Source organism: Apis cerana, linkage group LG16 (genome assembly GCF_029169275.1).
Source record: "Apis cerana isolate GH-2021 linkage group LG16, AcerK_1.0, whole genome shotgun sequence".
NCBI classification, from domain to species: domain Eukaryota; kingdom Metazoa; phylum Arthropoda; class Insecta; order Hymenoptera; family Apidae; genus Apis; species Apis cerana.
In genome coordinates, this window is record NC_083867.1 from 4707784 (window position 1) to 4735192 (window position 27409).

General features: G+C 33.4%; 1 protein-coding gene and 1 long non-coding RNA gene across 5 annotated transcripts in view; both read left to right on the forward strand.

The window, feature by feature from the left end:
- Positions 1–27409, forward strand: part of LOC108000293 (tyrosine-protein kinase Btk) — a 152409-nt gene that overhangs the window by 530 nt on the left and 124470 nt on the right. Inside the window, exons 2-5 of one of the 4 annotated variants that reach the window (XM_028668003.2) lie at positions 1522–1637; positions 2864–3049; positions 15837–16098; positions 25677–25979. In XM_028668003.2, coding sequence (XP_028523804.1) covers positions 1602–1637; positions 2864–3049; positions 15837–16098; positions 25677–25979 — 787 coding nt within the window. In that variant the 5' untranslated portion in view covers positions 1522–1601. Of the gene's footprint in view, positions 1–1521; positions 1638–2863; positions 3050–7315; positions 8028–14900; positions 15041–15836; positions 16099–25676; positions 25980–27409 lie in introns of those variants that run through there. The other 3 variants (XM_017060530.3, XM_062086562.1, XM_062086563.1) reach the window with 3 other exon arrangements.
- Positions 8043–14428, forward strand: LOC133667505 (uncharacterized). Its single transcript, XR_009833184.1, has 3 exons — positions 8043–9342; positions 9783–11986; positions 12505–14428. It is a non-coding gene; the product is annotated as an uncharacterized LOC133667505 (long non-coding RNA).

The window sequence follows — 27409 nt, forward strand, 5'->3', positions numbered from 1 at the left end:
TTTTTGAAAAATCCTAAACTACGATCAAAACAAAGAATAGAATTTGATTCAGAGTTCATGCATAGTATACAGGGTGGCTCATGTAAGTAGTATCAGTTTATAATAATATTTAAAAAATCATATATGTAGGATTATTCTAGTTTAAAAAAAAAATAAGTTAAGATAAAGACAAAGTTTTTTTTAAATATTATTTTTTTAAATATTAAAAGATTAATTCCCATTAATTTATAGAGAATAAAGAAAATTAAAAATTTTAGATGAAGATTATAAAACGAATCATTTTCTACAATTTACATTAGAAAATGAACGAATTTTCATAAATTTTAATAATTTTTTCAAAAATAACATACATTTGAGAATCATTGTAAAATAGAGTAAACGAATAATTAAAATGGTCGAAATTCATTTTAATTATAAAATATATAAACAAACTTATTAATAAATATATTTGATTTTTTATATATATCGAATTATATTTTGTTTATCTAAATTTTTATAATTTCATATTTAATATATAATATATATATATATATATATATATACATATTATATTAAATTATATTGTAATGGATTAATATACCATAATTATATTTTTATTACAACTCGATCTTTTCACTTGTTATATATCTTTTTTTTTTTTCTTTATAATTTCTTATAATTTCGTTAAATAATGCTTCAATAAATTCAATACCAATATGCATCAATATGCATTAAAAGATTAAATCCCAATATATTGATTCATGATAGAATTGCTTTATCTTTTTATTTTATTTCGTATCACAAAAAATAATAATTTTTCTATATTCAAAAAACATTCCAAAAATCGGCAATGTCATTATTTAAATATATAAAAATGAATTTTTTTCAATCGAATTTCTCTCAAACTTTAATAAATTTGTTTTTAGTTTTGTTCAATGTATCGTATCTTTCTTTTCTCTCCCATTTCCAAGAAGTAAACGGAAAGTATGGGACGGGCGGAAATTCAAAAGACGTCGCGGTTTAGGCGGCCCTTTAAAATTTCAGAGACATGAGTTACAAAAGAAATTCAGTGGAAGTAGATATTTACTGGGCAGTTGAGTGCTCGAGTACTTGGTGTCGTGTATTCATGTTAGTAAGTGCTTTGTCGAATCATTGTAACCAGTTTTTACATTGTCATTACAATCTGTTTTAAAAAAATTATACTCTTTTTTTTTTTTTTTTTCTATCACAAATTAATATGAAATTTGGAAAACAGCATAAAATATTTATATTAAAAACATTAAGAAATATAATGTAAAAATCATATTAATCATGTTTTAATTAAAATTTTATGTTATTCCATTATTCCAATTGGTTAACGTCAAACCAATTTTAAATCGTTTTATAAAAAATTCAATCTAAAAGAACTTATTGCAATTTGTTAACTGATTAATAATAAATAATTTGTTATTGATTATGTTGATAGGTAATATAATATTAATTATCTTGTAATATAATATAATAGTGATATAAAATGTAGCAAAAAAAATTTAATCCTTCCAGAGGTGTTCGACCGGAACTGACACGCACATGCAAATACGCGCGAATCCAACTTTCTGCGCGTGCGCGTGCGCGATCGACGAATGCGTGTGTTACATGCGTTCTCGCTTCGAACAGTGGTATGTATTTAGCCACTGTTTACGCTATTTATTTAGGCTGCATCTCTGTTTTACTTTAAACACATTTTCTGTTTTCTCTGCACATGTCCAAAAGAAATCATTTGTGATTATCGATATAAGCACGATACAAATACATCTTCCATCGATTTTTATTTGTAAATGGATACGTTTTGAAAAAATATTTGAAACGAAGGTATGATACAAAGATAAAACTTTTTGTTCAATGATATCAAATTACACGAATAAATTTAATAATTTCGTTTCATTATTGTAAATTAAAAAAAAAGTAAAAAAAAAATTATCTTAAAGAAAAATAAAAAAAAATATATTTTATTCATTTTATAGATTGAAATGGAGAAAAATTGTCTGGTTCTTAAATTTTGTTACAACGAGAAGCCTAAGTTCGTCTCGCGAGAATGTGGTCGAAGATTTTAGCCTGATTCTCTGACTCTCTATTTTGAATGGAAATTCTTCGTGGTCGAGTCATGCTGGCTTTAATGGAGGTCTAGAATCCCGTAAAACTTTTATCTATATTTGGCTCACAGGATTTTAAAATTTTTCTTCGCGTTGTGTTTCCATATTTTAAATTTATTTTACTTTTTAATCATAAATATGTCTGTCTTAAATTATTTAAATTACGTTCGTTTAAATTTTTAGGAACAAAAAATTAATCGATACTTATCCGAAAAGTATCCAGACTGCTTGTCTGAAATTCGAACTATCGAGATAATTGAAAGTTCATTGCGGAACTCGCTTAATTGGTCTTCGTCTAAGTTAACGGATAGAAACTTTGAGTTTCTGCGAAGTGCTGCAGCTTGTTTGATAGAAATGAAGAATTTACCGTTTCTATCGAACGAAGTAAATGCCTTTACGATAAATCTTCATTACTTCATCATCCATAATCACACTTCGATTCCTTAATCGTCAATTAATTAATTAAACTCCTTTCAAATTCTAAAGAACTATTCGCATACTATTGTGCAATATTTTCTACAAATTAAAAATCTTCTAGGGTTAAAAATTCTAAGATTAAAGTTTCAAACTTTTGGGATCTAATATTAAAGGTTCAATTTAGGATAAAAAATCTTCTTCTGTCCATCCTTTAATTATTTTCCAACGTCGATAAATTATATTTACTCGATTTTCACGAAACCATCTGTAATAATTATTTTTCTATTCCTTTTTTTCTGTCATCTGATAATAATAATCGAAACCTTGTTTTTCAGGGTGGCCCTCCATCTGGTATGGCGGGGAAAGATGGGAAGGTGGAGCCAAAAAGCGGGGATGTGGTGAGACAGGGGTTCATGGTGAAACGTTCTCAGAACAAGAAACGTTTCACTCCTGTCAATTACAAACAACGTTGGTTCGTTTTGACGAGGCGCTATCTCGTCTACTACGACGGCGATGGAGAGGTGAGTGTTCTATCTTTTTTTGCAATTTCTCTAGCCCGTCACATTTTATCCACTCCCCGTTTTTATTTTTCTTTCCATTACCGCCCTCTCCTCCCATTACCCGATTGCTCCCTTATTATACGGATCTGAAAAAAAAAAGTTGGTTCCATTAGTGGTTCAAGAAAAAGGTTCCTTTTTGTAAATAAACCGATAATCGAAGCTGGCTACAAGGATAAAAAATTTCTCTCTGTAAGTTGTGTAGTTAGATAAATCAAAGTGGGTGAAATTGGATCAAAGAAAAAAGGTTCGAAGGAAAAGTTTAATATAATTGATCTTTCGATATTTCTCGTTGTATCCTTGTGTATTCTTGCGAACAGGAAATTTATTATATCGATTGCATTATAAATGGGAAATAAATATTTGAAGAAAGAAGATAAATTAAATTAGCAGTTGATTAATTCGACATTTTCGATGCAGCCTTTCAAAATCTTATTTGTGCGATGATGGAAAATCAGAGGAAGGGAACTATTGTTGTATTAACATAAGATATTGATGTATCAATAATTTTGAGAATAGAATATATTATATAGAATTTTTATACAATTCGAATTCACAATTTACATCAAGTATTTTCATCGAGCAAACTAGATTCAATGATTTGACAGATCGATTCTCCAGATTTAAATAATTTGCCTTTCAATTCGATTCACCTAATCCTGTTTGCGATCTCTTTTTTTGGCCTAGTTCTCTTGATTGTCTTGAAATCACGTTTCTTTCCTCAAACTTTCCTCCGGAGAAAAAAAAAATAAAATAAAACTCGTACGAATCTATGTAATTGCCATCGAAAAAACGTATTCGACGACACGATTCCTGATTCGATAATTGCCTAGAGATCGACCAGATACACGAATGGATCCTCCATAGAATTTCCTCGTTCAACGACGATTCAAAAACGGGAATGGAGCGAGTTCGGTGTTTAACGCTCGTTGAAAACGATAGTCTCGACGATGGCTTTGTGGGGCGAGGTGGCAAAGGTGTCTTTAAACCGGTGAAAAAAAGCTGAATGTGACTTAGATTGGATGGCATTCTAAAGGGAAAAACCTAGCAATCTTAATATTTTGATTTTAGCATTAGGAATGAAGGATCCCCTCTTCAATGTTTTTCTTCCATGTGTTTTTCTCTTCTGATTCTCTTTTGACTTGATCTTTCTACAATTCTTCCCGCCATTCGTTTCCAGTAATTTTATTCCTTGGAATTTAATAATTCTTTCCTTTCGCACAGTTTTTCATTCGATTTCTCAAATTGATTATTTATTTACACGATTTATCAAGGATTCTAAATTATTTTTAGACGATTTTTAGAAAACTTTAAATATTAAAAATAGAAAAAGGAATTTCTAGGGGACTCTAGAGTTGTTTCTAGTGGAAATCGCGCGATAAGTAATACGAAATAGCGCATCGAAAAGTAGAATTAATTGATTATTACGATTTATCAGGGATTCTAAATTATTTCTAGACGATTTTTAGAAAACTTTAAATATTAAAAATAAAAAAGGGAATTTCTAGGGGACTCTCGAGTTGTTTCTAGTGGAAATCGCGCGATAAGTAATACGAAATAGCGCATCGAAAAGTAGAATTAATTGATTATTACGATTTGTCAGGGATTCTAAATTATTTCTAGACGATTTTTAGAAAACTTTAAATATTAAAAATAGAAAAGGGAATTTCTAGGGGACTCTAGAGTTGTTTCTAATGGAAATCGCGCGATAAGTAATACGAAATAGCGCATTGAAAAATAGAATTGATTATTATGATTTATTAGGGATTCTTAATTATTTCTAGACGATTTTTAGAAAACTTTAAATATTAAAAATAGAAAAAGGAATTTCTACGGGACTCTCGAGTTGTTTCTAGTGGAGAAATCGCGCGATAAGTTGTAATGTAGCGCGTGGAAAAGTGGGATTAAACGCGCAATGAAACGAATCAATCATCAGCAATTCCTTTATCTTTTCGTTTCGTTTATTTGCAACAATTCGGCAGAATTTGAAGTTCTCGGGTGGGGTGCGTGGAGGCGCACTAAGAGGCCATCGAAATCGATAATTAACCATCGGGGAACATCATCGGTTGGGCCGGGATTACAATTCACGCGAGAATTGATAATGATTGAAAATCACCGAAAAGCGACTTCCATTTCAATATTATTGTTTCCAATCGGACGATTATCGATACGTTCGTTCGATTGTGGAAAATCTGGCTGGCTGATGCACCAACGTTTTATTAATATATTTTGGAAATAGGAAGGATTTTTGAAAAGGAACGCGTATGAAAATGAAGGGAGGGAAAACGCTGAGCTTGTTAATTCGTCTCGAATCAGGGCCAATTGCTCCATACACGTTACCTTGCGCTTGACAAGCACCACTAGCGATAGCGCTAGACTCATCATATTATCTCTGCCTTGCCGATAAAAAAAACCGCCTATTATTCCTTGTTTCTTCTCTTAATTACCTTCGATGCCTTTTTTCGTCCCATCGTGACGGAAATGTAGAACGATTTTTTGAAAATATTCACGGAAGCGAATCCCTTTTTTTCTTTTTTTATTCGTATCAAACCATATATTTTCATATATTCCTTTTTATTCATCTCGATACGATGTAAATAAAGTAGCGTGGGATAGAAAAAAACTGATGTATTAATTTTTCATTGCCCCCCTCTTTCTTCTTTTCAATGGTCGATTGGTTAATTAACAAAGGTAATTCTTAATTGCGAAAGGGAATAAACGTATATCTTGTTGAAAGAAACTTGTTTGTTAGTTTGGATGTTGTTCAAAAAAGAAATCCTCAAGTTAAAAATATATTTAAAAATAGAATTCTCTGGAATAATTTTCACTATCAAATATCGATATAACAAAAAATAACTGTGGAGAATAATTCTTGCAAGTTTTATTCTCAAATATATCCTTAACGATGAATAATATTTTTCTTCATTCGTTGGACTTTCATTTTCAACGACGATGTTCAAAAAAAAAAAAATAATTCTCACAAATTTTACTTTGAAATATTACTTAACACCGTAGAAAAAGTATTTTTTCACAAATGAGCATTAATTCGTCGAAAATTACTTTACGTGTCAAAATGTGTCTTAATCAATGACGATACCACAATTAAACTCAACGTTTCGATTTTCTAGTTTTCTCGTTGAACCCGAATTCAAACATACATTGGGTTGTTCGAGGCTCGAAGCATTCGCATAAGCAAGCTTACGTAATCCAGAGAGCTGATAGGATGCAAACATCCACGAAACCGTTTCCAATTCCCTGCAATAAATTACAAACCGAAAGATCAGCGCAATCGGCCACTGGACACTCGACCTATTCGATTGCAGTGGCCTGACCATTTACAGATATAACTGGCAAAAGCAACCTTTTCCAACTACTGCAATCAGAGGATCACACCAACTCCTTTCTTCTTATACTATGTTCCATTATTATTTATTTTCTTTATTTATTCGTTCGATATTTTTTTCTTTAAATATTTATCTTTCGTAGGGGTGAGCTGCAAATAGAAGGCAATTAAATGAGATTGTTCATTTCATAACGTTATTAATTTAATTAAATTGGATATTTTTTTTTTTTTTGCAAATGTAGAGCGAACATGGGAACAACGAGGATGGAAATCTTTTTTCACTGTCCTCTCTTCCTATTTTTATTCCATCCCTCGAATATTTAAGTATCTTTACTCTCATCTTCATTTAAGCTTCAACACATCTGAAAATCCAATCTTACATTAATTTATTTATTTTTAAACTCTCTTACTTTAAATTCTCTTTTTCTCCATTTCACAAATTCCCAACGATATTCAAATCACCTTTTCTCGCTTCCATCTATCCATTTTCTCAAAAATCTCCCTCTCATTCTCCCTTCTTTCAACCCATTCTTCCTTCTCTCCCATTCCCAAACAACGTTCCCTAATAAAATCTAATTCTCCTCGCTCAAAACACCCACAACATCCAACCCCATCGCTTAAATCGAACTATCCTCCTCTCTCTCTCTCTACTCGGTCACGGTTAACGAGTAGCCTGCGTAGCTCCACGCAGCCCGTTACCTGCTACCTCCCTCCCCTGTGTAGAAGGAAGAGGGGCGCTGCTTACTTAGCGGGGAGGAGAGGGAGTAGGATATAACGTGGCCGAGAAGACCATGTGTAAAATTGGCGGCGCAGGCGCCTCGTAACGCCGCCACCTTCCCTTCGTCCTTTCTTCCGCCCGCGAGTTTCCTGATGCTGCGCTCCGCGGCTCAGTCGGTGGCCGTCATCGGGATTGCTCTCTCCCTCCGCCTCTTCACTCTTCTCGCGTCCAATCCCGCGTACAATCGATCTTATTTCTCCGGCGAGCGTTCTCTCTCTCTCTCCCGTACACGCGGGGAGAAGGAATTCGAACGAGGCATTTTACTTTTTACGCCAAGTAGGTGGATCGACGACATGAGGGGAGAGGTTATGTTTGGTCGTTGGTTTTAGAGTAACAAGTTAGAGGGCCGCGATTCGGTTGGAAAGGATAATTAATAAGGTGGAAGAGAAGAAAGGAAGATATTATTGTTCTTTTTGTTATTATAAGGAGAAGATAATCTTGAATTGGGATAGATCTGTTGGAGACAAGGGGGAAATATTATTTGGGAAGAATCGATTATCGATCGACGATCCGCTACGGAATTGGAGAAGTGTGCTTTTCTGGGGAAGGATATTCAAGATTGAGGCCGATCCGAAGGAATCGATCCGTCGCGAGTTTTTCTAATTAATCCTCCTACGTTCGACTCGCGGGAGGAGGAGAAGGAGGAAGAATAGAAGAGTCGAAGAGTAGAAGTCGTCTTCCGTTTTAAGGAGGATAGAGAGGAGTCTCGAGTACGAGGTGTCGGACTTCTCTCCACGTGGGAGAAGTTTTCGCCGATTCTTCTGCTTGTGTGATTTTACACTCGAATACTCTTGGAGATTTACCCTTGTGCAACGTTGGAGGTAAGATGTGAATAGGTTTTTCCCTCGATTTGTTAATCCTTGAGAAAAAAAAAAAGTTTAAGTTTGTAATCCAGTTGTTGAATTTTTTTTTTTTTAGAAAGTGAAACGAGTCGATGAAAACAAAATTCAAAGTTTTTCGATTCGTTATTTAAATGAATATTCAAATTGCAAAGTATACGGTATGAGGTATAAAACGAATTTTGATTTTAATCCTATTTCTTATAATTGCGTTCATAAAATTCGTAATTCGCGCGAAAAAAAGATTCGCCCAATCTGATTAAACGCGAGAGAAAATTCTACGTTTTTCTAATTCGAAGCTTATATAATTTTTATTGTTTTTTGCTTGTATGAAAAATTGCTAAAATGCTAAAATTGAAGTTTCTCGCGCTCCCTTCTTATTAAAGAAGAATTATTTTTTCCTTAATAATTCAATTTGAAATATTAAAAATATTAAAAATATTTTATCGAATTTAATTTGAATTCAGTGTGGCGGGATTCGTGAAACGAGTACGAGGGATAAAAAAAATGTATTAGAGGAACTGTTAACAAAGTGAATTAATTACAATGTAGTTATAATTAATTTCGCAACGTTTCGTAAATTTAACAAGCTGCTGTTGTACATTCTAGAACGTGTGTTTGAAACGAAACGAAACGAAAATTTAATCGATAAAAAAAAAAAAGAATCCTTTCCTTATCGAATCTTCTTCGAGACGTCAAATATCTTTCCATCGCGTTATATTTTTTTTATTATCGATACAAACAAATAAAGAATTCAAGGAAATATTCCTATAGTTGAACGAAGTATTTCCATCATTGAAAATTAATTTTCCAATCCAAAATTATTATCTGACGAGGTAGAATTCAAATTACACTTCAAATTACATCCAATGTCAAATATTAAAATATAATACCTAGAATCTCCCATCATTATTAATTCGTTCAAATTATTTTATCCTTCCTTTTCTTATAGAAATTGTTCAAAAAAAGAAAAAGAAATCTAGAATCCATTGGATCTCTTCAAAAATATTATTAAATATTGATGATCATCATTTTCCATCTATCAACAATCACCATTGAAGGAAGCCAGGATCAGAAATAATATCATTGCCTTGCCAGAAGAGGTGCATCGTCGTTGGAGTGGCATCTAATAAAGCATTGGTGGCCGAGAAAAGCCACGCCAGGCTGAATGAAATTTTCCAACTGGGATGCAGCTTTTCTTCACGTGGCCGTCCACTTCCTGGACACGGTCACACTTCCGACCGCAGTAACCAAAGGGGTGGTCTGTTTTCGGTGTGCTTTATTGAAGTTTATTAGGGTATGGACTTTTTGCGTGAACACTGGAAACTATTACGTGACGAGTTGGGTGGAAAATAGGTGTTTGTCGGATTATTAGTTTATTTTTTCTTCCTTCCTTTTCCCCTTGAAAAATAATTCTTCGAGAATTATTCCTTTTTTTCTTTTTTGACTAGTGTGCATTGCAGACGCGGAGTTAAAGGGAGTACGTCAGGATTAGATTGGGAAAAGATTTTGAAAACAGATTCGTTTCGTTAGACGAAGGGGAAAAATTTGTGTTTGATGTTTAATGTTTCTCGAAACGATTGTTGGGTTCAGCTGGAAGAGAAAGTGAATAATCCGAGTGATGAGTTTAATTTGCTTTACTAATATTTAATTATATATAAAAAAAATTCTCTGATAATTTAACCTTTAACTTTCCATCAGCAGTTTTTCACGATTGTTTCCTCTTTTTTATTTCAGATTTTATCATTTTATCTTGAAGGCTTCAAGAATTATTCTTCGCTCTGTATCAGCACCGAATAATGTAAAAATTAATGAAATTTCAAATCCAATTTGTATTGAATTCGTGCATTCGAAAATATCTGAAATTTTCAATCATCTGTTTTCCATTCCTAATAATCCACGTAACGGCATCGAGGGATGAGGAACGGCAAATCAAAGAAGGTGAAAAATTCACCAAAATGAGTTAGTATTGAACGATGATTTAAGAGAGAATTATTTTATCTCGAATAACCTGTTGAGAAAATTATTAGAAGAAAATTCGAATTCGCTACCATCATTTACTGGATGCTATCCATCGAAGGCGTTCCTTTATTGCATAAAACCTTAGGTGGTGTGCGCATGCAACCAATATTCTTGCATGGAGGGAGGAAATTTGTCTCGCTGAATTTTCAAAAAAAAACCATCGATTATTCTGGATTATTCTTCTCTCTGTTTTGTATGGGAAATTAATAAGGGCGCTGCAATAAGGATATTATTATTTTTGTTATACGAGAGAAAAGTAGAAAGTAAAATAATAGTAAAAGAATTTTTTCAATATTATACTACTTTTGGATCTGAAGAAAATTGTATATAATACTTTGAAAGTTATTGTGAAGACGATGAGTGAATTTTTGGATCTGAAGAAAAATTTCAATTTTGGAATATTATTATTGTTACTACTTCACTCGTTGGATTTTTTAGAGATCCTGAATTTTTCAAAGCGTTTCCCTTGAAGCGTTGATTCGAATTTCTATTTAAAATATAAATTTCGAATTTTAGAATCTCAAATAATATTGAAAATCCAATTGACATCAGAGATCCTCGCGTGCCATCGAATTCGTTGCGCATTTGTTCGAGCACTTGGGGTCGATGGACGCACTCGATGCACTCCATACTGCTCAGTTTGATTGACAAACGATGTTCGATTTAGAATTTCGATTCGTTTATTCTCTGCTAATTTTGATGAATATTCGCGTGGAAATTTTCGAAATTCGAATAAATTGTATTCGACACGTATTCGTTCGAAAATTGTGAAAATTCTAGCTCTTTTGGAAATACAGAATTGCAAATTTACGGATCATAGACGTATAGATTTGCAGATTCGCAGAATTCTTTCAGAATAACTTTCTTCATATTCTTCAAATTCTGTGTATATATAGACCAGATTGGAAAATTTTGGTCGGTGGTGTACATCGTACGTACATTACGTCCTTTTGCTGTCGATCATTTATGAAATTTTCAATTTCACCCAACATAACTGTAACTGATTTTGGATTGAAATTACTGCAGATGCAGAGAATAGGTCGTTTATTGGCGAGATATAAAATAAACATGATAACAACCACGTGATTCATCGATTTCGTCCACTAATTGAAATATCGTATCAATCTCGGTATATTTCCGAAATTTAAACATTTATTTTTCTCAATAATTCCAATACCAAGAACAGAATCACGATATTTTCAATGCTTGCACTAAAAAAAAAAAACGATTTCTATTTTATAAAATTTATAAATTTTCCATTTAAAAATTTCCCTCCTATAATTTTATTAATTTTATTAGTAATTTTATTCCCCATACTTACAAAACAATTTTCATTAAAAAAATAAAAATTTCATCTCTCTTCAATAATGATTCAAACTTTAAAAATACGTAATATTTTAAACTTTATTAAACAACACGAAGATACTCTTCGCTCGACTCGGTATTTTCTCTGGTAAGAAAAAAAAAAAAAGAGAGAAAAGAAAAAGAAAATAACCTTTCGAAAAGTATAAGGCGCGGGCAAAAATTGTTCCAGCGCCGGAAGTGTTATCAAAGTTTTTCGATCAAGAAACCACGACTTGTTTTTAACCACGATTTAATGTTCCATGAAACGCGAGTCGAGATTAAAACAGGATCGCGTCGATTTTTACACGAGTTATCCCTTCACCGTTGTTTCGAAGCGAGAGCTTCGTTATTTCTTCCCAACTTGGCGTGATAAAAACGCCATCTGTATGTAAAAACCTATCTTTTTGCCAACTGAGTCTAGTGATTTACGATCTTTGTGCGAATTCGAGCATGGCTAACTATGGTGACACGTTTAAGTGATATAATATCGTGGTGTACTTTGTTGCATTTTTAATTGCCAGATTAAATGGCTTGATTAACCGATAGGAGAACAAATTTTTGGCTTAATTTATTGGGTATGATCACAGGAGATTTTTTTATATAGGATAATTTTCGACATACACAACTCGTGAGTGTGAAACACTTTTATCTTTAACAAAATATTTTAATGTAAAGATTGAAAAAATTTTGAATTGCATTTGGTATATTATATATTGATATACTTTTACTTTTTTTATACTTTTTTTATTAAAATATCAGATTAGACTAAATCAAGTAAATTAGAGAGGTTAATTTAGGTTAGGTTAAGTGAAGAATAAGATTCTTTCATATCTTTTAATTTTGTCTTTAATTATTGTCAATTGACGATTAATTTTTTAATTTGCAACAATCTGGTATTATTAAAATAAATAATTTTTTTATCGTGTTAAGCTATATTGTTGAAATAAATTTTATTTTTAAAATTATTGATAAAAAAAAATTTGAAAAAGTTGTAATTAAAATTGAGACTCAGATTTGTACTATTTATGATAGAAGTAATATATAGAAGGATTAGATTGTTAAAAATCCTGCGATCTCGAAATTTAAAAATCAGACGTGATCGTGGCCAAGACTCTTGGGATTCGACATTGACAGTTCCACTTCTACTAAAGATGTAATACTTAGTCTCAAGAGAGATTGCATCCATAAAGTTGAATTTGTGTTACCTGGTTCATAAAATTTCGAAGAATTCGAAATTCAACTTTAATATTAGAAAATTCGACAGATTTATATCTTTTCAAGTTCGCACTAGGATTGAACCAGATGTCACAAACTTTGCAAGACTTTTACACGTCGACGAGGTCTATATCGGGTCTATGAAAACTTTCAAAAATTACTATCGGTAATATTTTTTCCAAGTGGATTTTAAGAGTAACTGTTCAATAACAACTTTCGTCCTCAAACAAAAAATATTGTTAAATGGAACGATATTTCTTCTTACTTTTGATATAATATTATACAATGTGGTTATAAATATTGATAGATTATATTCCGAATCACTTGATCATCACCCAAATAACTTCAAAGATCTTAAAAAAAACTCAACATGTTAGTGATAAGTTATTTCCAATGAATAACAAGGAAAATTGGAACGTGTGTATATAAATAAAATAAGAGATGCAAAAAGGTCAAAGTATTCGAGGAGAGAATAGGAGGAATGAGAAAAAGGATGGCGAACGAAGAAAAGCACTTACTTTAGAAGGGACAAAGGAGAATTAATAGATAGGACGTGAAATGAAAGAGTGGTGAAGTTGTACGAGTTCTGCGATTTCATCGCTCGCAGCGGAAAGAAATTCGAATTGGAATAGGGAGGAAGATAAGACAGTCTCGATAACGAGATTGATGGAACCTTGAAGAGAATTGTTCTATTTCTTCGAAATCGCGATTCCTTTTTTTTTTTCGAATCTTTATTTTCGGCTAATGTCCGACATATCGGATTACGATTTATGATGAAACTGATTCAATCTTCTTGAGAAATTATCATCTTAATCTTTTATGGTGCGTAGTTATTTGATATAAATAAAATATGAAGAAATAATGTGAGTGTAATATAATAACTATAATAAGGATATATTAAAGTTACTATTATTCAAATTTTACTAGAAATATAGTAACTATATTATAAATTATAGATTATAAATTATAATTATAATTATATATTATATATTAATTAGAATATAGAATTAGAATATAGAAAAGATAGAATTATAAATTAATTAGAATAATTTGTTATCTAAATTTTGTTTATTTCAAATTTGATATGATAATTTAATATTAATCTGTCAAAATATTTTTATTTAAATTAGGAAAAATAGAAGCTCATAGCTACATCATTTGGAATTCGAATTAAATCTTAATTTATCAATTTCACAAAGTACTTTTTTCTTTATCTTTCACTATTATACATTATCGAGATAAAAGTTATCGCCATCTTTATTTCGATACTATCGAATCTATCATAAACTAGAAATCGTTTAAATGCAATGGAAAAACTTTATTCTAAATATTAACCAAAACTGTTATTGGAGTTTGTAAGTAGTATTTATAGTCTCGTTACCCAAATAGGTTTCTACGTTACCAGGAGATAGAATCCCGCAATCAAGATCTCCTGTCCTGATAAAATGGACAGCATATGGGGAATAGCTGTCAGTTTCGTTTATATCGGGAAAAAAAAAATGGGAAAAAAGGAAGTAAATGTAGAATGACATTGTGAAACGATTCCTGATAGGTGGAACGCAAATTGACTGTCGCGTTAAAGTAAAAATGTAAATATATATATATATATATATATATAGTTGCATATAAATATTACATTAAGTATTGTGTAATTTTTAATGTAAAATTATATGAATGATCGAAAAAAAATTTATTAAAGAAATTAAAATTTATAATCAATTTTACAAAAAATACAAATTAAAATTTGTACGAATATAAATGGAAATTTGAAATTAAATTAAAGACTTGATTCACAATTTAAGAATTATAATATGTAGCTTGTTTTAGATATTTTTGTACTTTTATAGTCCAATATAATCACTTACTATATATTTTATAATATATAATAAGATTCAATATTTAAAAGACACAATAAAAATAGATAATATAAATATATATTAATTAAATTAGAATTTTGTTATCTTAAAAACTTTTTTCAACATAAACTTAAAAAATTAAATTAAATTATTATCGATATTCGTAATACTAATTTCAAATTAATAATAAAATTAAAAAAAATTGGCCAATAGTATATATCAATAAATAAAAAACATTTTCTTGCTAAGAAAAAAAATAATTATACATAATAGTGTAACTATAATATATATATATTCTCCTTAATTTCTTACGTGCGACAGAAGGAAAAGCCAACTAACGACTGAATTCAATACGCGACCTCAATCGTAATTTACTTAGGACGAACAAAGTGGGGTTAATCCGCTCGAGCGTCTCTCAGTCACACTTCGACTTTTGTCGCGACGATACAAAATAAAAACATTCTCCAAACCATACGTCGTACTACTTTATAAATCATCGTAAAACTTTCAAAACTTTCAAAACGAATCAACATTTTATCATAAAAATTGCATCAACAGGTACGCCTTTCCACTCTTAGAAATCAAAAATGCAATAGAACTTCCATTATCCTCATAACCTAATATTGTATGCTCCATTTTCCAAACCGCGCACTATCTATCTATTCTCAACAATGTAAACAGACAGTTTTCCTTACCGCACCACTATAGAATTTAATTTGAAATTGACATATATAATATATATATATATAATATATCGAACGTCAACGTATATTTAATGTTAATTATCGAAATGAAAAATATTGAAATATACAATATTGGAAAACTCAAAATCATTTGAAAAGCAAAAATGTCGTTCGATCAATTTTTTTTTTACAAATAATCCCAATTTCGTTACGAATAATCCTATTATTTCTTTCAAACTATAATTCATCTAAAAAAAAATCTATTATTCTTTCTCGTTAATAATTCGTCTACTAAAAGTTTTTAATAAACGTACTTTAAAAAAAAGTTTCGTTTCATGATTACGCTAATATCTATCCATTCTTCATTTCTTCGAAATTGAAAAAGCAAGAAACACGCCTATTCCACCAAATTTCAAAGCATCAAAAAAGGAAAAAAATCAAAAATCAAACACTCTTGCTCGAAGAAAAGTCTTAAAGAATAAGAAGGAAAAAAATAAACGTTTACTTAAACAGGATCATCGGTGTGTTTCCTGCCGCGAGCGTCTTCACTCTTCGTTCGCGTTTTTTCTTTCTTTCCCTGTTTTTTCTCTCTCCCCCCTCCCTCTCCTTTGTTCCTGAACGATAACGAGGAGAGATGTTGTTACGTTGTTGTTCTCTCTCTCTGTCCGTAGCGGCGCAAGGAGCGAGGTAGAATCGCGGTCGAGAGCGTCCACGTGGTTGAAACGGCGAGCCTCGGGAGTAACGCCGGCGGCGTCGGCGGCGTCGGCAGCGACGTGGCAGGCAGCGAGGCAGGAACAGGCGGAGGCGGGGGTGGTATACCACCTGGGCTGCCGTTCCAGGTGGGATATCGGGAGGCCGGGCAGGAATACACGCTCTACCTTCTGGCAGCCCGCGAGCAGGACCGCACCGAGTGGATACGTGCCATCCGTGCCGGTGAGTTTCTTCTCTTCCTATTTTTTTTTTTTCTTTCGTTCCTATAATTCTATTTCCTTTATTTCTCCCCTTTTTCGTTTTTTCTTTGTTCAATTATAGGATAATTTGGTTATAGGATATTCGCGATAACATTGTCAGAATCGTTGAGAAAAATGATTGTGCTTTGATTTTTTTTTTGTGGGAGTAATATAATTTGATCGAGGCTTATTTATTAGAATAATTGGAGTTTACTTATAATTTAATAAATTTAATAAATAAGTTTTAATCTTATCTTTGTTTCTAAAATCTTTTAAACTATATAATTATAGTACAATTTTTTCAAATTTCATTTTTCCAAATGGATTTATTTCTCTCTACAAATTTTTTCTTAATTTATAATTTGTTGCTTTTCTTCCATTTTTTAAAATCTTGCGATTTACCTAACGAAACGATCGATTTATATTAAAATTCACGAGTTGAAAAGCGATATAAAAACGCCAAGATTAACGGAGGAAAGGAAACACGCGTGTCACTTATTCCACTTCTAACTTTTCAATTATCGAGCTCACTTAGCCGGTGACACAGAAATTCCTCGCTCCTCTTTTTCCAATGCAATACTGCTCGTTTGTTTCCACGATAAATAACCGTGTCTTTTTCATCCAGAGTAGTTGAATCGTCGTTAGTATATTTTAATCGGGCTACTGCTACTGTAATTAGCCTTGACTCTAGCTCGTTAAAGGATCTTTTCTCCATTCGAGTCACGGATTCGTAAGCAATGTAAGGAGACATTTAGAAATATACATACATACATGCATATATATATATATATAGAAAAAACTTGTGACCTCAGTTTTTCTTTCTACGTTCGTTGTCTCTTGATAATAAGCGCGCGTTCTAGAAGAAAAAAGAGAGAGAGAGAGAGGGAGGGATGCTCAGTTTTTCTTAATAAGTCTCGTAGGAACGTCGTTAAGCATTATAATTCATTTCGAGTCGTAAATCTCGAAACAGTTTCGTTTACTAGCCAGATCTTACTCTGTTCTCCCGTTTCTCTGTTCTTTAAACCAGCGTCCATTAAAGGCACCTTTAAATTGCTCTCTCTTATCTCTTTTTCCTCTATGAAAAAAGAGATACAACACCTGCGGGGAAAATTTCCCTTTTCCATCTTTTGATTCTATTCTTTTTAACCTTCTAGCAATCCGCTCGTGACGGTTTATTAAACCTTTCAATTCGATCTCTTCACGGTGGAAGTTTGATGTTAAATTGGTTATATGTTCGTGAACGATGCTCGGCGGCCATTTTTCTTGTTTTAATCGCCGCCATTTAGATAAGATTAACTCGTTAGGCGTGCCTCGCTTCGTTTTCGTCTTCTCCGTATTCTGGTAATATTTCTCGAGTTTGTGGAATATTTGAACAATTTGCGATGCAAGGCGAGGAAAATTTAATTTCTCGAAGATACAGTGAGTTTGTGGTAACAGTTAGTGGTTTTAAGTTATACTTTATAAACTCTACAGTATTTTTTTTTTGCATGCTGCTCTATAATTTGTAAAAAAAAAAGTATTGAAATTATTGTAAAGTTTCGAGGAACAATATTATTTAGTCATCAATTTTTGAGAAATTAATTCAGATACGGTTCGACTAGAGTTCAGAATTCCTTTCGAAGAGAGTTCCTTCGTAAAATTTTGTAATTTCTATTCGATTTTATTAAATGGTTATTAAATTTATATTCGAAAAATTAATCCGAAGAAGTGGCGTACACTCATCGCGCGCACAAAACAAGAAAATTGATCGGGAAGCGGCGTGGAATAAATTTTTTTGCGGGTATAACCGTGGCCAGCGACATATGACCGACGATGAAATAAAAAAAAAAAATTATGAATAATAAATATTTCGACTCGTTTCGTGCAATGCGGGTAGTGGAAATTAGCAATATTTTCGTCAAGCGGATCGCAGTAAATAATCCTCGTGACGTTTGCCAAGTTTTTTGACGTAATTTTTAGAGATATATAATTTTTAGAGCTGTCCTCTCTCGATGAAAAATTCTACGAATAAATAATTAAACGTTCACATTACATTAAAGGAATAATTTAATCGTTGTATTTTTATGCATAATTTCAATTCTTTAATCTCGAAGAAGTTTAACTTATTAATTTCATTAATCCAAGAATTAATCTTGGAAACTTTTCCAAATGGAAATCAAAAGTCGTCTTTTCGAAAAATTAATAATTTCTGTATTCGCAATAATTCTATTAATAATCATTGATAGCTATATCGAGTCAGATATCTCGAATCTTCGAATAAATTATACGCATTTGGAAAATGCAATTTTAGAAACAAAAATTCTTCTCCATCGGAGATGACGAGTGATCAGCAACTTCTCGATTAATTCTAATTTCGTCCGTTCTCCATCCAGATTTCGAATAATTTTAGAATTCTCCCGGATAGATCGACGCTTAACGGTGTGCATTGCAGAACATCCCAGATATTTCTACCGAGGAGAATAATTGTAAACGTGTTATCCAGTAACACAGCGTTGACAGTGATCGATTGAATTTTCTATCGCACCAAAGGTTGCAACCTATTAGAATCTAGCTTCCCTAGATACATCATCGGATGGTTTTCGATAATTCCAGCCTGCCCTCCGCCATTTTCAAACAAATTTCCATCAGGAACAATCGAAAGTTATTGGCCTAGAATATTCAGAAATTGAATATTCCTCGATAGAATGATTTCTAATTACAACTTTGTTTCGCTCGTTCTGTTTGCGATTAACACTGAGAAACAAATTACTTATCACTGATAAAATTATGAGTTATAACAATTGTATAACATTTTCGTAACTAATTACGTTTTTTTATGTATTTTTATGAAAGTGGATACGACAGAAAAACTAATAATGACGTGTTCACAATTTTTCACGCATCTATGATCAATTTTTGTTTATTTTTTATTTTTATTTATTTTTTTTTTCTTCTACCAAGTTACCACGCTTTGTACGGTGGATATAGATCGGTGAATCGAATTCGTTTCAGCGCTCCCGATGGCATCGAAAATAAAGGAGTTGCCCAAAGCTTGGGTCTCTCACAAAGAGAGCGTATGGAAGTGTTGTGCATCGATTTTGATAAAACTTTATAGGCCAGTGAGGAATATTTGTATCCTGTTTTTTCTCTTTTCTTTTCAATTCGATTCTTTTTATCAACTTAACGTTGGTTGCCGCCAAAATAATTGCCAAAAGAGGAAAACTTTTCCAACAAAGATATTGGCACGTATTTCAAAAGTATATTTCCAAATTTATGGAATAAGAAAACGAAGAAGTATCCTTCGCGGAAGTCCTCCGTCGCGATATAACAATTTTTAAAAATATCCTCACGCGTGAAAAATTTTCGTGTAACTTTACAAGGATTCGGAATATGTCGGAGAAAAATTAAGAAAGGTCGATCGATTAGTTTTATTGTCGCGTTGAACACGAAGAGATTGCACGCGTATTAGAACGCACGATTTACAAGGAATAGCCTTCGTTGAAGCCGAGGATGGGAAAGTTTCCGTTAAAATTACAAAGCGGAAAGTTCCGGCGTGTTTTTAGCTTTTGTCCATGATACATGGCGCTCGAACCCTCTATTCATCAACTTCGAAGACGTATTCGGGTTGCGATTTAACTACTCCCCGCCTCGAATCCACCACTCTTCGAGCCGATGTACCACGTGCCTTTCCTCGACCGGCTCGGATCTTTGTTGGGGAAAAAATTGTCCGCTCAAACGTATCTTCCCCTTCTCTCGTTTAAGAAAAAGAAAAGAAAAAGAGAGAGAATTAAGGAAAATTAACGATTGCTTTTTAAATTTAACAAGGAATTTCAAGGATTTTTGATAAATTTTTAACTTTCGATAACATAATCGTTACATCAGAGACTTCAATTTTTAAGAAAACCAATCAAGAAGTAAAATTAACGATTAACTTCTTGTCAACACGCGATTGTTATTACTGTTATCGAAGTTTAATAAAATCTTCCCTCTCTTTCGATAACATACGCAAGAGACTTTATTTTTTTAGTTTGTGAGTATTTTTTTTTCTTTAAATTTGCTAAATCTTTCAAGAATTTTCAAGTTAGTTAAAAAATGTCTGATATTCTTTTTGAAATTTGTAATTTTTAAAATATCGATGACAGTCTATGAATTCGGGTAGGCGAGATTCCATTTCGAAATCAAACGTCGCTCAAATCTATCGCGCAAACCCTCGAATTAGTAGTCGGTCGAGGCATGCCAGCTCCTAATTATTTCGCAATTACCAAGATCAAAGAATCTCTGTTGCGTTGTTTATCGGCCAATTAATCGGGCATCGTCCTCGTTTATCTTCGAAATCCTCTCGAAAACTCTCGATTCCCAAAGTTTCCAATGTTTCGAGTTTTTCATCCATTTTTCTTTTATCAATTTTTAGATCGAAATTGTATAAAATCCAGAGATACTCCATTATAATATACATGCTTTTTCCTCTCCTTTACTTTCGTCAGAGCTTTTCGTTTTTTCTTTTTTTTTTTTTTTTGGAGGTTAAACAAAATCGTTTCAAAAAAAAAGGAACAATGGATTTCGAAATTCTTTGTGTCGAGCACGACAGCATCGTTGCTCGGTTTACGCAACTTCCCTCGTTGTGTATTTTTTTTTTTTTTTTTTTATATGTATATTTGTCTCGCGGAATATAGAAACCAATATAACGCCTCTCACTCTCTACGTGTGTGTATTTATTGTGAAATAAAAATAAAATTCGACCGATATAGAATTTCTAAAATAAATAACTCGACTTTTGAAAATGGCAGCGAATAAGAGGAAATACAGGAGGGATCGTAGCCTTGGTCTCGTCACTTGTGCAGGCGAGCCGATATTTGTCAATTTGTCCGGATACATTCGATTGGACCCCCCCCCCCCCCTCCCCCTCTCCTCTTTTTTTCGAGACGCCGAGGAATCCTCTGTGGAAAAAAAGCGATAGGATTGTGAATAGTTGGAGATAGTCCGTTTCGGGTGTTTGAGTTAACGGAGAACTATTCGTTTCGTGTGCATCCTCGATTACATTGCCTTCGAATGAAAGCGTGGTCCACGCTTCGAGGGGGGAAAAAAAAAAAAAAAAAATGTTTCACGAATCGAAATTTCGATCTATCTTTTAATTCTCGTTTTCAGAATTTTCAAAATATCGAGTTGATTCAATATATCGAAAATTAGCAAAAAAAAAAAAAAAACTTTTAAATTGCAAGATCGCTCGAAATCGGTCTACACATAACAATATAACCCGATAAAAGGTAGAACCCGACTCTCTCTTCTTCTCTTTCACAAAGAGAAAGAAAAGGGAAATTTTTTCACACATTTTCTAACGTATATCCACAAAAATTCGCTGATGCTAATGAGGCGATTAATTGCGAGATTTCCGTGGAAATTTCGGCCGGCAGTTCGGGGCGGAGGATGAAAAGGGAAGTAGAAGGAAAAGGAGAAAAAAAGAAAAAAGAGAAAGCGAGCCAGACGGAAACGGGGATAATTAGAGAGGGTGAGGTAGGACAAAGGAGGGAATAAGCAGAACTAGACTACTTTGCACTTTCGTAGGCTCCAGGCTGTCGTGTACAATAGTCCCTCATCGATATTGTCTCCGCCGATAAATTGCTCCAGGCTTTCGATATCGATCGAGTCGACCTTTAAACTATTCCATCCTTTACCATACTCTCTCTCTCTTTTTCTCTGTTTCCCCTCTCTCCCTCTCTCTCTATCTCGCGGGTTTTTTCCCGACCCGAGCAATAATGCATATGCATGCGCGAACGAGGAGGCGAACGAGAGAATACTCGTTAATAAAGATTGAATCGCGTCGATAGGTGGCGCGCGTGGGCCTCGCCAAACACGCGACTTCCGACCCGCCTTTGACCGTGCCGGATGCTGGCCGTGGACGGCGCTGCGCCTCGGGCAGCGCGTCCATTCATTTCGAAAGATAATTTTAAAGGGAAGGAAAGGTGCTGTGGATCGTAGTTGTATTCGTTTCTTAATTCGTCGAGGAATGAATGAAAATCTAGGGGGTGGAGGTTATGGAATGAGTTCGAAAATTTGAAAATTGAAATTGGTTTGAAGTTGATTTGGCAATTGTGATACGATGTTCTTTTACGAATGTGGATTATAATTAAGATATATATATATATATATATAGAGAGAGAATTTTCTTTGGTTTCATTAATAAGCTGTTAAGGGTCAATTTTAAAAATTTGAATTTTTAAAAAGTTAGAAACAATTATCCGAGAATTTAAATACTGTTCGACAGAGAGGAACACGAGTGAATGGATTAAAGTTTAGTTAAAACCATGAAACGAGGCTGCAATTATTTTTGAATTTTTTTCGTTTCTTAATATTCAATAATTCACGTATGCTAATTTAAAATCTAAGTTTTCAAAAGAAATAAGCCTCGTTAAAGCCTCGTTAAAACTGTGAATTCTCCAAATGTTAATCGCCAAAATGTATTAACCTTGCGAGATCGTTATTTATCCTTCCGTGGAGAAAAAAAAAAGATCGAAGCATCAATCTCTTTTTTCCTCCCTTTGTTCCACTGTCGAACGAAGATTAACCCCTCGATGCACCCTGGTGTCATCGTTATTTTTTTTTCTTTTTTCTTTTTTTCTTTTTTTTTCATCGTTCGACCAAGAGATGTAACAATGTGAAACCGTACTCTTTTCCATTTTTTTTTTTTTATCAGTCATCCAGGTTTGGTGGAAAATATCTGGATTTCATATTCGAGGCAATTTTTCGGGATACGGGTCAAATTAGTTTTATTATCAAAAAATGTTTCAAAAGTTTTTGCTCAATTTCCGGCTCGACGCTTGTAGTTAGAGGTTTCGAGAAATTGACCAAGGTTTACACAATCGATTCTTTTCTCTCTCTCTTTTTTTTCGATGCTTACCAACTTACTTTGTTAAACCATCGAATGGTTGAAGCTGATTTTTTTTTTTTGGTTGGAATTTTCCCCCCCTCCCCTGTAATTTTATTTATTTTTTTTTCTCCGAGTTAAAAAATGCACGGTGAAGTTTAAGCCGCTTTCAACTGCGATACCGAAACTGTTTAATGAATACGAAACTTGGCAAAAAAAAAAAAGAAAGAAAGAAAAATTTTGCCTCCATTTGTATTATCTTCCGCTTATGGAAAAAGGGAATTCACGTTTCATTAGGTAGAAAGGATGATGTGGGGTGAAAAAAAATTTTACTCCATGTTTGACGAGTTATTATACGAGCTATTATGAAAACATCGAAATTTATTTCATCTTACAAAACGTATAATCGTGTTAGAATTTATAGAGAAAGATTGCCCAACGCTAATTTCAATCTGTTTTCTCTGAACACAATGGAATATCTTCTTAAAAGAAAAAGTATTATACGAAAAATCTGTAACAGTTAGTTAAACTAAGTTTCTGCGCTATTTTATTATATTTTATGACGAAATTATTCGGAAAATAGAAAGTAATTAAATTAATTAAATAGGCAAATCCTTCCGAAGAGCATTTTTCCGAATATTATTCTTACGCGAGAAGTTTCTTTTCGAGGACCGATCACTTTTCCTTTAAGGATGGAAACATTTTTCTTACCTTTTGCAAGATTTCCTTCACGATCACCCTTCAACTTAATTTTCTTTCCTCGAAATTTCATTGTTCTCCGCGGAACAACTGTTATTCTGTGCCGAAAGCGAAATTTAAATAACGCTTTTTTCCCTCTGAGAGTAAAATTAAAAATTCAGATTCTCAGAAAATGCAAAATGCAAAAGAATTGAATGAAATCTAAACTAAAATCGCATATATAATCACAGTTGTAATAACAAAATCAATTACAATATCCCAATCCATTCTATGAAAATAATGAAAATTAATTAGCCCCAGAAGCAAATTAATCGAATACAATTTCCATCTTTGTCTCGATCCGATCTTAATACAACAAAATTCCCCCCTCCCCTCCGCTTTCAACAAGCCTATTCGTCTCCTATTTGATCGCGAGATTCAATTTATAACACGAGCGAGAAATTACCTTCCCCTTCTCTCCTTCGTCGAACGAAGAATCCCCCAAGGAAACACTCCTCCCCCCCTCGACGAATTATTACAATTTCTTTTCGTTTTAACGAGCCACTCGGATTAATTAATTCCCTCTCTCCCAGTTTCCCCCATCCACTTTTACCTTCTACACACTTCTAACCGAATTGGGCATTCTTTCTTTGCCCCAACCTCCTCCCCTCTCCTCATGCAACGAACAACAAACGATGCGAGTCTCGAGGTAATAAGAATGAATTTCCAAGGAGAGGAGGGGATGGAGGAAGAGGAGGAGAAGGAGGAGCGTTCCTCTCGAGAAGCGGTCGGGTGGAATTTCTCGTTATTTATCTCCCCTCGCCATCCTTCTCTCGTAGTTTTGGACGGAGCCTCTCGCGAAACATGGAGGGAGAGAGGAGGGGAGGAAAAAGAAAATGGAGAGAAATGGGAGGAATGAATTTTTCCGTTTGGTTTTATCGAGCAAGTCGGTCAGAAATTTTGGTTTTGCGGATTTTCTTTTTCCCCGTGTGAACGTGACGGTGTTGACGCGAGAAGAGGAAGGATATGAGAGGGGGAAGAGGGGAGTGGACGAAAGAGGAAGTTCTTTTTCCTCTTTTGGGAATCTTAGAGATGGGATAACTCGCGGGGAGGATAAATATTGTTTGAGAAGGGAGGAGGAGGTATTTGGTATACGGAGGATTTGTTGAAAAATTAAATATCGAGAGAAAAGACGAAATAAATGATTTTTCTTTTTTTTTTTAATGAAAATTTATAATAGTGAATAATTTGTCAAATAAATAATTGGATGTGAGAGGAGAGAAAAGAATAAGAAGTGTATTTGTGAAGAGATAATAATAACAAATCGTTTGTTTAAATTCTTTTTTTCTTTTTTTAGATCATTGGTGCATTGGAGTATGATTATTATCTGTCTCTTTCTCTCTCTATCCCTCTTTTGACCAGTGTATCGTTTTATTCGCGATGAGAGAATCCTCTTCGATAATTTGAAAAATTGAAAAACTCTTGGCTACCACTTCGTCGAAACTAGAAATCAAGCTCACACTTAAATCCCCTGTATTTCCAATTAACGATCTCCAATTCGCTTGAATATCGGTGAACGACGGTATTATATTAATACTTTGTATACGAGTATATATAAATAAATAACGAGAAAAATGGAAGAGAAATACTTTGCGACCATTGTGTTATTTATAGTATGCTTTCATCTATTCATTATCGAACGGAATAACGAATACAAGAGAAATTTTCATAACATGAAAATTTGCCTCGTTAACGATGACTCTAATCAAACGCCGGTTTAATTGAAAATTTTTACATAAATGATGTGAATCGCAATCGAATTTACAAGGAAAAATACGAATCTCTATTTAATTTCATTCCTCTTCTTATTCGTATAAAATTCAAATTTCTTTCTCTACACGATTCTGACTAAACTAAAAAAAAAAAAAAAAACACTCTTCGATCCTTAAAAATCCATCAAATCGAAATGAAAATCTCTCATCTCCCTCCTTCCCTCTTTCTCTCTCTGATCAAGACCGATTCACGAGCCCACTTTGTTTCAGTGTGCAGCGAGAATCCAGGTCTGAGCGGCCGTTACCACGCCGGGCTTTGGAGTGGAAAACGGTGGTCCTGTTGCCGATTGTCGACGCGTTCCGCCGAGGGTTGCGACACTTGCAGCTCCTGGTCCTCCAAGCCGTTGAACGCAACCAACCCGTCCTCCACGTCCTCCGTGCCGAGCTTCACCTCGGCCGCCGGGAGCACCGTAGCCGCCACTACCACTGCTGCCATAACCGATCGACCGCAGACGACCAACTCGGAGGCCAACAACAATCCCATCGTTCACTCGCAGGCCCGCTCCACCATCGGTTCGTAATCAATCAATTTTTATCATTGGAAATATATTTTTCTTCTTTTTTTTTTTTTTTGTTTTTCTTTCTAACACTTTGACGGTTGTTTGTAGCTAAGAGGTGTAAGAAGAACGCGAGAGATTGTTTAGACGATTTGTGTGTAACTCCTTGTGTGTTGGGAAATGGAAGGAACTTTTTATTTCTTCTCCGAATCGATTACCGTTGAGAAACAAGCGCGAGGAGAATGTGTGTGTGTGTATACGAGCGATGTAAGCCTTGTTTATAAATACAGAGGTTAGACGAAGGATATATCTCTCTTAAAGGGAATATTTCGAAACGTATCGTGACGATACATACAAGTCGAATCTTGATGCGATGTTTCACGAAAGGAGCGATACGTGTGTAATTCGAAACGATATTCGTTGTTATTCAAGTCTTATAAAATATTCTTTCGAAAGGAAGCATAAAATAAAACGAGATCAATTGATTCGATCATTCGATTAGTATATATATATATATATACCAATATGTGTTAATGAAAAATGAAATGATGAATTATTTACGGTTTAATACGATCGAACTCGGAAAGGAATTTAATTCGACGATACCAGACAACCGTCGATTCTGAAGGGAGATGATTGGAATTTAGAAGCCGCTAAAGGGAATTCTAATGGAATCCTGTATTAACCTAGCGGATGTTTATGACCGCCGCGAAGTTTGTCTTGGAATTAACGCTAATATTTAACTCGAGATGGACTCGGTAATACCGGAATACGGATGAAAGTCCGAACTGCCGAGCCGCCAGATTAAACGGAAAACTCTCGGTTTGATTTTAACATCCATGGTCGGTTTCATGCCGAACATTGTGGGATTAATTAAAATGTTATCCTCGATATTTCAGATCCTCTTACAAAATCTGAAATGATAGGGTATGATCAAGAAGAAATAATCAGATTATCGTTTTATAAAAATTGCATCAATTAGATTTTCTTTCTTCGATGGTTTATTTTTTTTTTTTTTTAGAGAGAGAAAAATATATTTATAGAGATAATCGTTTTTGGGATAATTAACGATGCGAAATAGAAATGTGGATCATCATCGTAAAAAGTTAATAGTCGTTATCGATTCTTCGAAAATCCGACGAATATATTAACATTATAATATAGCAATATTTTTTGTTACATTTCTATAATAATCTACATATTTGAAAAATAAAAATAGAAATAATCAAAGAAATGCACAAAAGGATAAATAAATAAAATAATATTGAGTATCAGTAGTTAATGGTGGCATTAGTATTGTATCACTGTATTAACAATCCAAATTATTTTAATGTCGAGTAACTTTTATAAATATATTCTCTGATTCAAACCTTAAAAAAAATCTTTTTTTTAAGTAAAGAAATAGGCAAAGCTTGGATTTGGCTGAATCATCGACATCCTGAAGAA